At 36.5% G+C, this 14,862-nt stretch overlaps 1 protein-coding gene and 1 long non-coding RNA gene across 2 annotated transcripts in view; one reads left to right on the top strand and one right to left on the bottom strand.

Annotated features, from left to right (window-relative positions):
- Positions 1-45: 45 nt before the first annotated feature.
- The window catches only part of oxct1a (3-oxoacid CoA transferase 1a), a 53,735-nt gene continuing 38,918 nt past the window's right edge, over positions 46-14,862 (bottom strand). Inside the window, exons 14-17 of the mRNA XM_082187993.1 lie at positions 14,625-14,714; positions 7,741-7,821; positions 1,507-1,608; positions 46-1,326 (exon numbers count right to left, since the gene is read on the bottom strand). Coding sequence (XP_082044119.1) covers positions 1,291-1,326; positions 1,507-1,608; positions 7,741-7,821; positions 14,625-14,714 — 309 coding nt within the window. The 3' untranslated portion in view covers positions 46-1,290. The remainder of the gene's footprint in view (positions 1,327-1,506; positions 1,609-7,740; positions 7,822-14,624; positions 14,715-14,862) is intronic.
- LOC309512455 lies at positions 7,828-12,882 on the top strand. Its single transcript, XR_014211034.1, has 2 exons — positions 7,828-11,543; positions 12,721-12,882. It is a non-coding gene; the product is annotated as an uncharacterized lncRNA (long non-coding RNA).

Below are 14,862 nucleotides of genomic sequence, written 5' to 3'. Positions count from 1 at the left end.
GACTCCTGTCCATATAATTTTTCCCATCGTACAAAAAAACCCTCACATCGTTTGTCTTTTTATTGCAGGACAAGAAGACACAAACAAAATATACAGAGGATTTATACAGTATTCTCACTGTTACAGAATAAATTATCTAGGAAATAACATTAAATAAATGAAAAAAGTATTCTATACCTTCTTTTTTGCATATTTTATAATCTCAATATATTGCATCAGCTCAGTTAAAAATGGTATGATGTAATGATCTAAAATCTTTACACCATTAATTCTTCAGAGTATTATACTGTATGTGGATGTAATACTTTTATATTCGATTACTCTAAAATAACTCACCAGTTTTTAGACACAGATTTGTTTTTAAACAATATTCTTGTTATTCCAAATAACAGATTTTGTGGAAATGTAATCGTTGTCATACAATTCAGACAGCAATTCAAAGACAATAGACTATAACATTGGTGTTAAAGTTGCTACTAGCTAGCCTACTTCCCTAAGCATCTAAGCCAGTTACAGAATGGAAATAATCAATAACGTTACCAAAAGAACTTGACCGTGTAAATAAATAATCATTATTAGGCTTACTCTTAACTTATAACTTTCCTATTTCAAGTTGTTACAACAATTTCACGTGAAGTCTCCGGTGCGAAGGTAAGAGGGAAGAAGAGAAACACTGCTTTGCGGATAGGTGGAAGTTAACTGACGTCATTGTGAAAAGAGCCTATTCTGCTTAACATCTTTTGTGTTCCACAAAGTAATAATGTTAAAACAATATGAGGGTTTAACAATAAACTGCAGTACATGAATATAAAAACACAAGATGTTTTTTTTTGCCCAGGTCATTAATAGACATTTATTGCTTAGTTCAAATATCTATACAATGAACAGAACATTTAAGGCCTTAGACCCATAAAGATAAATTTAATGGCAATTGTGTTTAAATTATGAAATGCAGATGGACTGTTTTGTGTGATTAAACACAACACTTCTTGTTTAACCTATTGACAATATTCTGTATTCAATATTCTAACAAAACATTTGCTTTTACTAAATAAATTGATGTTGCTAAAACAACAATTCAGGCTATTGCACATTCATGGACTTTATTTGAACAGATGAAGTTACTGTGATGGCTCAATGGTCTTTTTAAATATTTGTTGTGAATATGTTTCAGTGAAATGTCCCAGCAAATCTTCAGTTGAAGACCTAAAAGTAGTTGAGTTGGGGATTTAAAAAGTGTTTGGTTTCCGTCTGCCGTCCAAACAAAATTAAGCATTTTTCCGAAATGTGTTAAATTTGCTGCATTGCTTTTAAGTTAGGAGAGACCTGTTTGAAGAAGAAGAAAAAAAGAAGTCAAAGTTATGAACTTGTATTCTGGATGATAATTCATTAAAGGGCTTTATTTGTTGTTAAATGTATTTTTGGGCAATGGATACTACATAAAGTATGGTGCAAAGTGTTCAATTTAATTAACTGTTTGTGTAATTCATTAGTTGTGTCATTCACCTCGAAGTCTGTCCCTGTGCATTTCTTAATGTCAGCTGGTGTCAGACCCTCCCAAACCTCAATCAGGGTTAAACCTTTGTTCTTGTCCACATCGAATACCGCCTGGAGAAGAAAGGACAACAATGTGACCATGACAGAAGTGCCATCAAATGTGCAGCCATTTGTAAATAAACTCTTCTGACCTTGAGGATGTGGTTAGACAGGGTAGAGAAATGCAATGTAGTGAGAAAAGAAAAAGAAGAAAAACACACACAGAAAAGGCACTTTGTGATGTAATGAAATAAAAACATGTTTCTGTCTGAAAACCTAGGAATTTAAACCTGGAAATAGTTATGATGGGGAAAAAAAGTCATTAAATATTTCCAACTGCACTATTTCTTGGTCACTATTCAAAGAAGTAATTTTGTGAACTCCTTCGTACAGATCGTCAGATGTTCTTGCTTTCACTGAACCTCTAGATGCTCTTTGGATCAAATCATGCTTGAGAAAATTATATATATATATATATAGAGAGAGAGAGAGAGAGAGAGAGAGAGAGAGAGTTCAGATGCAAAAGCCTCTAAGTGCCATCTGAAATTTTCTTCTAGAATGATAATTTTTATAAAGCTTGTATATTTAAGTTAAGTAATTTCACTTAAATGACAATTAATAGGTAATTTGCAATGCCATTTAAGTGAAATTATTGACCTTAAATATACAAGCTTTATAAGAATGATAATTCTAGAAGAAAATTTCAGATGGCACTTAGAGGCTTTTGCATCTGAACTCTTCATATATACTGTATATATATATATATATATATAAATAAATGTTTTTCATAATGTGCATGTTTTTCTCCATCAAGCCATCAGGTCATCATTAATATAATAACAACACTTTATTGTCATAATAATGCAATACTTAATACACAATGTTGTTTGTTGAAGCATAAAAAACACATTTGTCTGCGTCACAATGACTTGCAAGAGGTCAAGTGCATGCATTGCGCATGCTAAAGGATATTACTGAACCAAATCATGTATGTTTGCATGTTCAATGGGACCCAGATCTAATGTTCCTGTAGTCTCATTACACCCAGTACCTGTGGAGCACAACCTGCCATGGGCAGCACGCTTGCTGTCGCTTCACCTTGAGCCTGCTGTCTCTGTATCCTCTTTTCCATCTGAACGAGAGGCTCTAATTGCTGTAGGATTTGCTTGGGTGTGTAGCAATGCAGGCGATAGCATTAATCTACCTGCCAGTGTCCCAGACGTAAACTCTGACAGTCCAAAAAAATTTTCTCTCCTCAGAGATATTGTGCTGCATGATTGTTTCTTTTTTTCAACAATCAGGGGAAGGCAAATTGAACAGTCAAATATGGCAAGATGGATGGCGTAATCACATCACAGCTTGCCAGCAATGTTTCTATAAAAACTTCCATTGCTGGAGATATGCGTGCTGCTGAGATGACAAGTGGCAAATTGGCCGAGAAAGCCACTTTTAGATTAATATGCATTCTAGGAAACAATGTTTGCCCTGTATTAGTTACATTTCTAGGACAACACATGAAAAGCATCTTATAATAATAATAATAATAATAAGTCCATTAACTAACACATGAATAAGTTTCATTGATTGGCTTGAACAGTTGCTCTTTCTTTGTAATATTTTTGTGGGAGGTTCAAAAAGACAGCTTAACCCTCATGATGTTCTTCTGAGAGTGACTTTACAGTCTTTATGTTTGGGGTCAACAGTAATTTTGAAATGTAGGGTACAATGGGGTTAAAGGCTCCACAGGGTAAAAGTCTCCTTTGATTTGATTTTCCTCTAAACCACTACACGGCACAACAACTTGCCAAAGCACTTTCCAAAACATCTGCTTTTCAAGATGCACGTGGAAATGATCTGATCCTTCACTGAAAAAAAATATTTTTTGCTGCTTGTTCAAATTGCTTAGTTAAAATGAGCTTAAGCAACACAATTGCTATACATTTTGTCCTAACTTAATTTCAATCTGCTTAAATATATGTAAAATCCATTTGTGTTGAATTACATGAATGATTTGTGTTGCATTAATTAAAACTGGGTGGTGCTTGTTAGTTCCCAGCATGCTTTGCATATGGCTGAATTAAGAGAGAATAAATGTTGAAATTAAGTGTTATTTTGTGTTTTTGAGAAAATGAGAAAAGGGGAAGACTTGTGTTTAATGTTCAATTACATTGGAATTATTTGAACCATTTAAATTATAGTGAGTTACCATTGTGGAAAAGAGTGGAGCATTTGGTTAGGCTGTGGACTGATTCAGTTATATTTAACTGCTTTGGATGATTTGCTAATAAGTGCTACTGCAAGCTAATAGCTAGCTATAGTCTAGTAATTCAATTGTGAGACACTAAAAGAAATGAAATCTTATAGGATGAATGTATATATGAATTTGAATACCTGAATCATGTCAGGGAGTCTTCTGAAATTCACTTGTGACGGCTTAATTGGGTCACTTAAAATGATTACATTCCATGATGTTGAAGTTACATGAACAAATTATGTTTGTTTAACTTAATTGATTCATGTGGGACCGATGTGCACTATTAAAGCTGCAGTAGGGAACTTTTAGAAAACGTTGACTTAGCCTGAAAATTTGAACAAGCACAGCTTACAGGTCACTCCCCCTCGCTCTCTGCTGTGATACACCCCTCCCTCCACAGCTCCTCCCCCACCACAATGGAGCCTGCCGTGAACGCGCAGGCTAGTAAACAGGGCCACTGATGACTGCGGATAAACAGTTATCGCACATTCACTGGTAGGGACGAAACATCAACAATATGCTTTACATTGACTATGGCCTGCCCACACTTTGACTACAAACTTGGTCCTCAAATCATTACGTACTTTACAATACATGTAATGTAACTTCATAACGTTGCACTCTTTCTATAAGTTATAAATAGCTAGCAAGATAATATAATGGTAACGTTACAGTATCTAAGTAATTATTCTAGCGATGTGTAATGCTAAATAAGGTTTGCTAGTACATTATTTCAGCAACATGACAAGCCAGTGAATTAGCAGGTTTCAATTGTTGCTTAGCACACTGCGTGACATTTTATCTGTATGTTATGCGGCTAGAGTTTTGACACTGAGTCAATGGGCTCCGACGCGCTTGTTTATTGTCATCAGTCATTTTCTGTTTACCTGTCTTTGTTGTATGAGCAGGTGCCACTCGAGAAATTGGCAGTTTTGGTTGTTTGTCCGCCATTAGCACAGCTGCGCGGCAGAGCATGTGAGCGGAGCGGGAGCGGGCGGATCTTGGACAGAGCGCAGAGCGGCATTTTTAAAAGGACGGAGCGTCGCCTTATTTCCCGCTTCAATTTCGCTCCAATTTCGCTCAGTTCACACCACGAGTCTGAAGCATGCTCAGTCAAACCTAAACCAGGATCCATCTGTCTTGCACAGTCATCAACAGTAGACTATTTTCAGTCAAAACTCGGCTCAATAATGGAGTTCAAAAAGTAGGCTACTTCAAAAAGGAAAATGAGAAGTCATACAGGTGCAGGCTACTATTAATATAAAACTAACTAACAATGATAATTCGTTTTTTCATTCAAGTAGACCCAATGGTTTGTTTTATTTAGCCGAATTTGTGTCGTTCGTAATAGTATTTATATTATTAGGCCCATTAATTCGTTTAATTTTACAGCAGTTTGTGTGTATGGAAGCCAATTTAAATTTTAATTGTGCGCGTTGCGCAAAAGTTCACTTATCAAAATTCTGGTCTTATAGTTAATTTACTTAAAAAAATTGTATATGTATATTTTTGTTTATATAATTTTTATTTATATTATTAGGCCCATTTATTCGTTTAATTTTACAGGACTTTTTGTTTAGGCTATATTCCTTCTTACATAGGCCTGCAATTTGAAATAAAACATTTCAATTTGAAACATGTTGTTGTTGCTCATTAGTTGTTTAGGAGGTAAGGCTGTGGTCTAAGCAAAAAGTGATATACATGTAGATTTTTTTCCTTTTTCGGAGCGAGCGGGGGGGCGATTTGAGTGGAGCGCGAAGCAAACGTCGTTGAGCGCTGAGCGATAATGAGCGGAGCGGCCTGATGTAGCTTAGAGCGGGGGAGCGGAGGGGTGAACAGTTCCGTGAGCGATGAGCGGAGATTCTCACCGCTCCACTCCGCTCGCATGCTCTGCTGCGCGGCACACCGGCAATCTTGATTTTGAACGACGGTGCGCGCTGTGCGAGAGAGGGGTGTGATCAGCGCGTACACAAGCTTGACTGACACTGTTAAGACACTCCTCCTGGCTCTGATTGGTTGTTTCTTACCTATTGGTTGAATATTATTGAATATATTTTGAGACAAATGTCTTCTTAAGGATTTTCAGTTTTGTTCAAAGTAATTTAATAACGGAAGAATATGTAAAAGTATGGTATTTGGGGTAAAAGGTACCCTGCTGTTGGGACGAAAGGCACAATAATTAACATGATAATGCTGACTTTTCCATTTCAGATAGTAAATATCATATATTAAGTTGGGTGTCACCATATTTATAATAATGAAACCACCATATTTAAAAAATATATTACATTTTAATGACGAACAAAATTATACTTTTATTTATGAAAATAAACAGAAAATAGTGCAAACTTTGCTAAAGTGATTATTTCGAACAAGTATTAACTTAGACATGATTAAAAACACATTATTTTAGCTAAAGTATTTACATAAATACTGTGTGCCTGTTACCCCATGTGTGGGGTAAAAGGCCCACCTTTCCACCTAGTATACATTTATACGATTTTTTTACAATTTATTTCACAAAAAAAAAATTTATTTAAAAAAAAAACGAGACATATTTTAAAAAACAGAATTTTTTTTGTGTTATTCAACAAAATAATAACCAACAACAGGGTGTTAATTACCAAATGAAGATGATAACTAAATAAGTAATATGATAACTAAACTATATGATAACTAAAATAAACAACTATATTACAGTTGTTGTATAGAACAGCCATTAGAAAATGTTAACATGTGCAAATTAATCTGTAATATCCGAGACCCCAAACAGACAAAATATAACATCTTGTTATTATGATACTTGGTGGCTTTTTCTAATCTTATAAGAACTGATTACAAAGAACTGATTATAATTTCAACTTGATAACATTCTTCTGTTATCATGCTGAAATTATAATCAGTTCTTTGTAATCAGTTCTTATAAGATTAGAAAAAGCCACCAAGTATCAAGCAGATACTTCATGTTTCTTGAGCTACTACAACGGCCTTGGGGTCTCGCAGAACATGAAGGTTAAACATCCGAGCGGTTCTTATTACCAGGGCTGAAGCTCAGCTTGTTAGGCTGACAGACAGGGGCTATGTTAAACAGCAGGGTGGCATGACAAACACAGGCTGAATAGAAGGTGGTGGCAGTGTAGCTGGAGAGCTCTAACCTTTATAAATGTTGACAGAATCCTTTCATTAGAAACCACGTTGTGTGACTGTTACAAAAGCAAACGCTGGCAAAGCATATAAAGAGGAAGTAGGGGGACAGAGAGAAGACTAAAAGGTAAGGAGGGGAGGAAGGCAGGTAAGACTGCTGTTCTACAGTTCAGTGATAACGCTGGTGAGACGAGAGGCCGGCTCAACGAGTGCCAGCAGCAGTCCATAAAAACCAGCAGCTCTGAGCAGCTGAGATAGCCTATAAACAGCTGCATCATTCAAGAGCCCCTGGACCATCTCCTAAGGCTTTTTTGATGAGATGAGAGGACAACAAATCCTTACTCTCCACAATCCAGCTGGGATTCTCCCAGCTCTCCGATCCTTGGCCATGTGGCAGGGCTGATAATATTATTAAGTAACATTCACATTAAAGAGCTCTGTGTTTGAAAAAATATGTCGATGTGTAATGTCGCTCCGATCAGGAGATTTGATTAGGGTTGGTCCGATAATTAGATTTCCATTTTCTACTGCCTATGTGCAGTGTCATAACAATTGGTCATGTCCCTTTATGTCTTCGCACATGCGTTAAGAGAAAAGAGCAAAGCCATTTTCAAAGCTTTTCACTGTGGTTGACTGAAGTTTAATCCGAGGCTGATTCGGTATATTGATGAAGTGATAAGCTGCTGAATAGATGACATTTATTCTGTACCAGAAGAGACTGGTGTGGGCTGTTAATCTCCTAATTTCCAGCAGTCTCCTAATGCTAAAAAGGGTAAAAACAATGAATGTTTTATATCAAAACTCACCTTTTCTGTGATTATACGGTCCACACACTGTTTTCCGGTCAGAGGCAGATTGCATTTCTCCATGATCTTGTGTTTATCACCCTACGAAATACATCAAAATATACTATAAAATATACTGTAGAATAAAAAAAATAAAAAAAATGTCTTTCAATCCATATAAATAAATATATAAATTAGGGCTGTCAGTAGATACTTTTTTAAAATTGTGATCACAACCTTTTGTGCAATTGATGAATCATGAAATTAAGCATACACCATTTATCTTGTTTAACACATTCATTTGTTCATCATTTGCTGTATCCATCAAAGTAAACCAGGTGATTCTCACAAAACTGTATTGTCTGCTTTCTGCTTTCAAGGTAAATTTAAATGTCTTTCCAAAAGGACAGCAAATAACCAAATGATGTAAATACCTACTACAGTACATGGATCCATTTAGAATTACTAAACACAGCAACATACTCATGACAAATCAAAATATTATCCTGAATGTGTGTGGAAACAACGTGAATGTACATAAATACAATGTGCGATCAGTGCGTCAAGAGTGCACATACAAGGTTTGTTTGTGCATCCACATAACGGACTTACTGTAAAGGGGCGGTCACACTGCAATTGTCACAAGTTCCATTGACTTCCATTTAAACGCATGCGAATGCGTCAGACCGGAAACGCAAGCTCATGCGAAAAGTTTTTGCATTTCGCTGCGTTCCAAACTTCAAGTTTGGTGAACTCTGTGCTGCGAATTCATCCTCATTCATCAAAACTTTACCAGCTTTTGACGGTGGTTTGCTTTATACAGCCAAGAAACGTAATTTGCATATCTTCTGGCCAGAGGTGGGATGTTTTGACGTTCCGTTCAGTCTGTATTTCACACAGCGCAATGCTTGAGTGCTCGCGCTCTTCAGAACAAAACACAATATGACAGAGCTCCTGTTAAAGCAACACTAAGGAACTTTTCCTCTGCGGTCGCCCTACAGGTTGGAAGCGGAATTGTCCATTCCCGCTGTCGTAAATAATTTCTCCGCCCGCAGCCTACTGTCGCACGCACGCTCGCTGTTTATCTAGCACCGGCTTTGGAATGAACGATGTCCACAGACAGGGTAGAGTATGATGCATAGAGTATGAGTACGATCAGAAACTAAGAAAAACGAAATAATGACTATTGTAACGCTTGACGTAAAGCAAGTCAAATTTGTAGTTTTTTTTATGTCTCATTCGAACTACAGAAACGCGACCCGGTTTGGCAAACTTGCATAGTGTGGCTATATCAGATATAGGGCTGCAAAGCGAATCCAGAAGTGCCTTTCACCCTGTTACGACTTGATGAACCACTGATACGATTTTAAGGTAAAAAATGTTCCTTAGTGTTGCTTTAAAGGGTTAGAATAGAAATTTCCGCCTACCAGGGTTACAGGTGCTCGTGCCATTGTAGATGCTCAGTGATAAACTCCAGACTTCTAAGATCAACTAACTGCGTGACATAATTTACGCTAATGATGGAATTTCCCATGCTTCAGTAATTTATTTGCGCTAAACTATTTTAAGGATTTTGAATTAAATCGCATGCATTAACTTTGACAGCCCTAATATTAATACATAATAATGAGGACTGTCGATCACCAGGGTCAGCTAAAATTCAAGATTTAAGAATTCCCTGCCTTTCAGTTCATTAAATGGAATTGTCAAGATAGATTAGATGTCACTTTTTAGTCATTTTGTAATATAATAGTAGAAAAATACTATGATAATACACTTTTGTAAATTTTTAATTTACACTACATTCCATTTTGATTATAAATTAGAATTTAGAATTAGGAATTAAAAGTAAAAAAGGAATTCTCAATTGAATCCTGAAATTAAATTCATCCTCCACTCAGCCCATGGGTAGGCTACAGAAAACACTCAAAGCTAGCTGTGTTCATCATTGACCGTAATGGATACACTGGCCCTGCCGACTCCATGTTCTTTTGGATCAGGAGATAATAATTAGATAGTTGATGGTGGTTAATTCTACTCATGTCCAGAGAACTCATCCCACCAGCGGCAGGCAGCTGGCCCTGTTAGCCTTCCCACAGGGCAGCCACTGCCAGCATGAACAAAGCAAGGGCAGCATGTGAACAGCAGCCATATCTTTCTATGCCCATCCCTCTTGTCTTTCACTCCATCTCTGCCTGGGCTAATGCGATCTGAGTGGTGTAAAGGGAATTATGTCACCACTGTCATAAACGAGACTATTCGCGACCCTTGAACAAATTTAAGCACATTTCACAGATGGGAACACTGAACTCTCATTTATGTTCAATAGGGTGTTTTGATGATGGACATAGCAAAGCATCCAAATCTATGTTTGAATGTTTTTTTTGTTTTTTTTTTAGGGCATACCACTCATTTTATTAAAACAGACAGCTTGAAGATTTCATTTGAGGCAGGTTCTTTACAGCATGTGAGTTGAATTGAAACTGCAAATGCACTGCATATATATAAAGCTGTACCTAAAGAACCGTTTAACGGAATAGTAAAGAGCACCCTCGCGTCCTTCCAAACCGCATGCTGTCAAAGGTTTTTGAAGAGTCTTTACAGAACTCATTCCATTCAATCACAGTTCATAAGGCTGTCAAGCTACAAAAGGGCACCATAAAAGCAGCAGAAAATGTAGTCCATGTGACTCATGCAGTATATTACAAATCTTCTAAAGCCATAAAAAGCTATTGAAAGGCTTAAAAAAATTTGAAATATAAAGCATAACACCATGTCTACACTGGACACCACAGTTACCACGCTACAACAGCTAGACTACACTAGACGCGAAAAAGCGACCATTGCAAATCCATTTGTTCTTCGTGTCAGAAGTAGCGCAATCGCTTTAAGCATATCTGAAATATAACGGGGCATCAGTTTACTGTCAAGAATTGGTGGCATCCAGAGTAGATAGGATCGCAGATTATAATGGGCTCTATTTGCTTTTGTTGCATCGCACCGCTCGCATCTGGTGACAATGTGTGAGCCAATTTTATGATACTTTCATGATGCTTTCTTATAGGGATGCACCAATATTAAAACTGTGGTCGACACCTTTAAACCTATAGTTATTTTCATGTCATGGCCAAAAATGTATAAATTAACACTATTAAAATTCTATACTATTTTGTCTAAATACATAAAAAAAAATTTTTTTAGATGTTACTTGGTGCAAACAGTGTATTTTTGTATTGTATCAGTATCAGTGTATTGTAACAACAGTGTGCATTAATAACAGCATATTCAATGAAAATTATATTATTTATTAAAATCATAATTGGATGCTGAATTATTGGGACATTACTTGTCCCTGTCCCTCTTCCTCTCCCCTACCCATAACCCTACCAGTTAAACACTTGATTCTCACTATTATATACCCGTTAGGCACTTTATTTCCACTTTTCGAATATTTTCTTTGTTTTATTTAAAATGAATGCCTCTTCGAACTGATATGCGATGGAAAAAGGCAGATTCGAACTTCGGTCAGTCGTGACTAGCGGCAACAACCGGATTTCTTTTCTAATTTTGTCTTGCTCAATCAGAGCAATGGTGGGCAGAGTTAGTGTATATACCCATTGCGAACAAGAAGGGCTATTTATTTGCACTTGATGTAAATAGACACTCAGAAAAATAAAACCCTAAAAAAAAAAATCAATTATTTTAAATGCTAAAGGTGAATTTAGGCATTATAACATTAAGAATTATATGCAGTATGAAAAATGGATATTCATTTGTTTTATTTGCTAAAGATTATGGTGTATTGTGTAAAACATTGTTTAAAGGTCCCATGACATGCTACTTTTTGTAGGCTTTAATATAGTCCTTAGTGGTCCTTAGTACTGTATCTGAAATCTCTTTCCAAAAATTCAGCCTCGGTGCAGAATTATAGCCACTACAAGCCAGTCCCAGAATGAGCTTCCTTCAGACGGGCCGTTTCGGTGTCTGTAGCTTTAAATACTAATGAGGAGGAGAAAGGCAGCGCAAGGTGGAGGGTGGGTGTGGCCTTGACCATCTTGCGCAACGGTACCATGCATGTTTGTTTATGTTGGATATATCGCAGTCGTTCAAGCATTTCAGTTTGACCCAGAATCTGATCCAGATGGAGAAGCAACGGATGAAGAAGTTGCAACTCAGCGGCTCCAGAAGGACGTTTCCGAATGGTTAGTTTAAAATATTATGTCTGGATACGGTACTTTATTCGGATGGTTTACAGTTATCATCATGTAGCTAACGCGAACCTACTGTTGCCTTTTCATGAGAGATCTGTAACGTCTGTCATTTATCTTATTACAATTACATCAAGCTCTGCGATCTTGAAATGCGGATATCGCGCGCGCCATATAACCAACAGGAAAACGGTTATCCAAATAACAAAGAAATGTACAACACTCGCGTTACAGTATGTGTAACTTGATGCTGTCTACCTTTACATTAGCGCAAGTAACTGCATAGCTAATGTTACAGCCACATTCTATGTGTAAGAAGCTAGGTAACCATAAACAGTAAAGCAACACACTTATATATATTTTGTTGACTTACTTGTCCGACGTTCAGCAAGCCCAGCTCTGTATTGACCATTCGATGTTCATTTGTACATCCAATTATTGAGCAATTATTGTGCTTCGCTCGCTCAAAAGCCATGATATCTCTCGTGGACAAACTAAAATCGCGCGCGCGCATTCTACTTCCTAGCTCATTTTCTCATGGGCGAGAAATATTCTCTGGGCGGGCAAAGCAGAGAAAGGGGAGGTAACATTTCTCCTTATGACGTCATAAGAAGGAGATTCAAGATCAGCCCAGTTGAGCTTCCATTTTCTCAAAGGCAGAGAAAAATAGGAAAAGCTCGATTTACACCGATTAAAATTTTTAGAAACTTGGGGACCATACAGGCTAGGGTAACTCATATTAATGTTAAAAAACCTCAGAAAGTGGAAATTTCATGTCATGGGACCTTTAAAGATTAACTTTAAGTAAGCCTTAATCTAAATTGAATGGAAATGAGAATGCAAATATCCAATATCTTAGGTCTCTAAACCAGGCAATAACCAATAAGGTTACCGATGTGTTATGCATCCCTAGTTTGTCTGTTTGTTTGTTTTTTTGTTGTTGTTTTTTTTGTGCTGTTTTGAGCCCATGGTAACTATAAACTGTATGGCAAAAAATATATTTTGTGAGTAAATAATGATAGAATATTCATTTTTGGCTAACTATCAGGTTGCAAACATATGAGGCATATACCATTGACACTGTCTGCACAGCTGAAAGCTTCTCAGAATAATGACGCCTCTCCAACTGTCTGCTTAGGGAAAAGAGATTCTGTCACTCACAGGAAATAATGATGCCCTTCTCACAGGGAATACGTGCCATGCAATGTGACTCAATAAGAATCATTAAAACTGATTGATGCAATCATCCCTTCCCTCTACATTTAAAACAAACTACTTATAGGAATTTCAACAAATACTACATTGTATCTTCGCAAAATGATGTTCAATGCAACATATTTTGGTCTTATACCTTTAATCTTCAAGAGCTGATTTGCCATCCTCATGAAAGAGACATCACTTATTTAACCTTTCTAAGCAGTGTTCCAAAAGTGCTGACATAAAAAAATAAAATAAAAAAATAGGGTTTAAATTGGGATTTCCGAGGTGGGGAAAGAGTTCCAATTTAGTGGTGATTCTGGTGACCTAGAAAGGTACTACATGACATGGATAAATATACAAATATGACTAATACCTATATGATGTCGGTCCAGTGGTATGATTCTTACTTCGACACGAAGGATCCCGTGTTATAAAATAGACTTCTAAAAAAGTCCTCTTAAGTTCTAAATGGGTTAGACCGCATACAGTCTATAACTTTTAATATGGCAAGCAAAATTGCTAACATACACTACCATTTAAAGGTTTGGGATCAGTAAGATTTTTTCAAATGTTTTTTGAAAGAAATCTCTTATGCTCACCAAAGCTGCATTTATTTGATAAAAAATACAGTAAAAACAATAGTATTGTGAAGTATTATTACAATTCAAAATGACTGTTTTCCATTTTAATCTATTTTAAAACGTAATTTTACTCCTGTGATGCAAAGCTGAATTTTCAGCATCATTACTCCAGTCTTCAGTGTCACATGATTCTTCAGAAATCATTCTAATATGCTGATTTGGTGCTCAAGAAACATTTTTTATTATTAATCAATATTAAACAGTTGTGCAGCTCAATAATTTTGTGGAGACCGTGATAGACTTTTTTAGGATACTTTGATGAACAGAAAGCATTTTTGATCAGCAGTTTGCATTTCAACAATCTAAAAGTCTTTACTGTCACTTGTGATCAACTGAATGCAACTTTGCTGAATAATTTCTTTCAAAAAGAAAAAAAAACATTAAAAGGAAAGTGCATATATTGGAAACGACACACTTTTAGCAGTATTATACTTTTTCAATTTGCTACTGCTACGAGGAAAGCATAAATATGTAATGAATTTTTTTAATGAAGGTTCTTTTTGAAGTCGTCACTACGTCACTGGAGACGGAATGTGTGTACTGCCGAAATGTCATTCTGGATCATTACGGCCAAATTGAACCCCTGATTATAACAGCACCAGAACACTTTATTGTTTGTTGTTCCGCTTGTCTTAATTAGAAACATTCCAGAACGGCTTTCGGTTGCTCTGTGACATGCTCTGCAAATTATTCCAAAATAATTTGGCTTCTTTTGGAACTAATTTCATTAGCAGAGCACAAATAGGCATCCACATTGTGTCTGAAATGCAAGTTACACTATTATTTACAAACTGCTAACAAATTCAAATGCAATATAGAAAGCCAGCATAACGCGGTCTCATATGATTACACCTACCTTAGCAGAATGCTCCATTGTAACAACCACTTTAGTTCCAGCACTGGCCACTAGATCCATTGCCCCTCCCATGCCTTTCACCATCTTACCCTGAAGGGAACATACAAAAAAGATGTTGCAAGAAATGAGCAACACACACATGTACTTCAAAATACATTGTTACGTTACAAACACAGAATATTTCAGGTTGTATGACACAAATGAGACAATTAAACAATTAAAATGAAATCCTACAGTG

This window comes from Leuciscus leuciscus, assembly GCF_965113295.1.
Source record: "Leuciscus leuciscus genome assembly, chromosome: 13".
In the NCBI taxonomy this organism is placed as follows: domain Eukaryota; kingdom Metazoa; phylum Chordata; class Actinopteri; order Cypriniformes; family Leuciscidae; genus Leuciscus; species Leuciscus leuciscus.
This window is presented reverse-complemented; position numbering and strand designations above follow the sequence as displayed.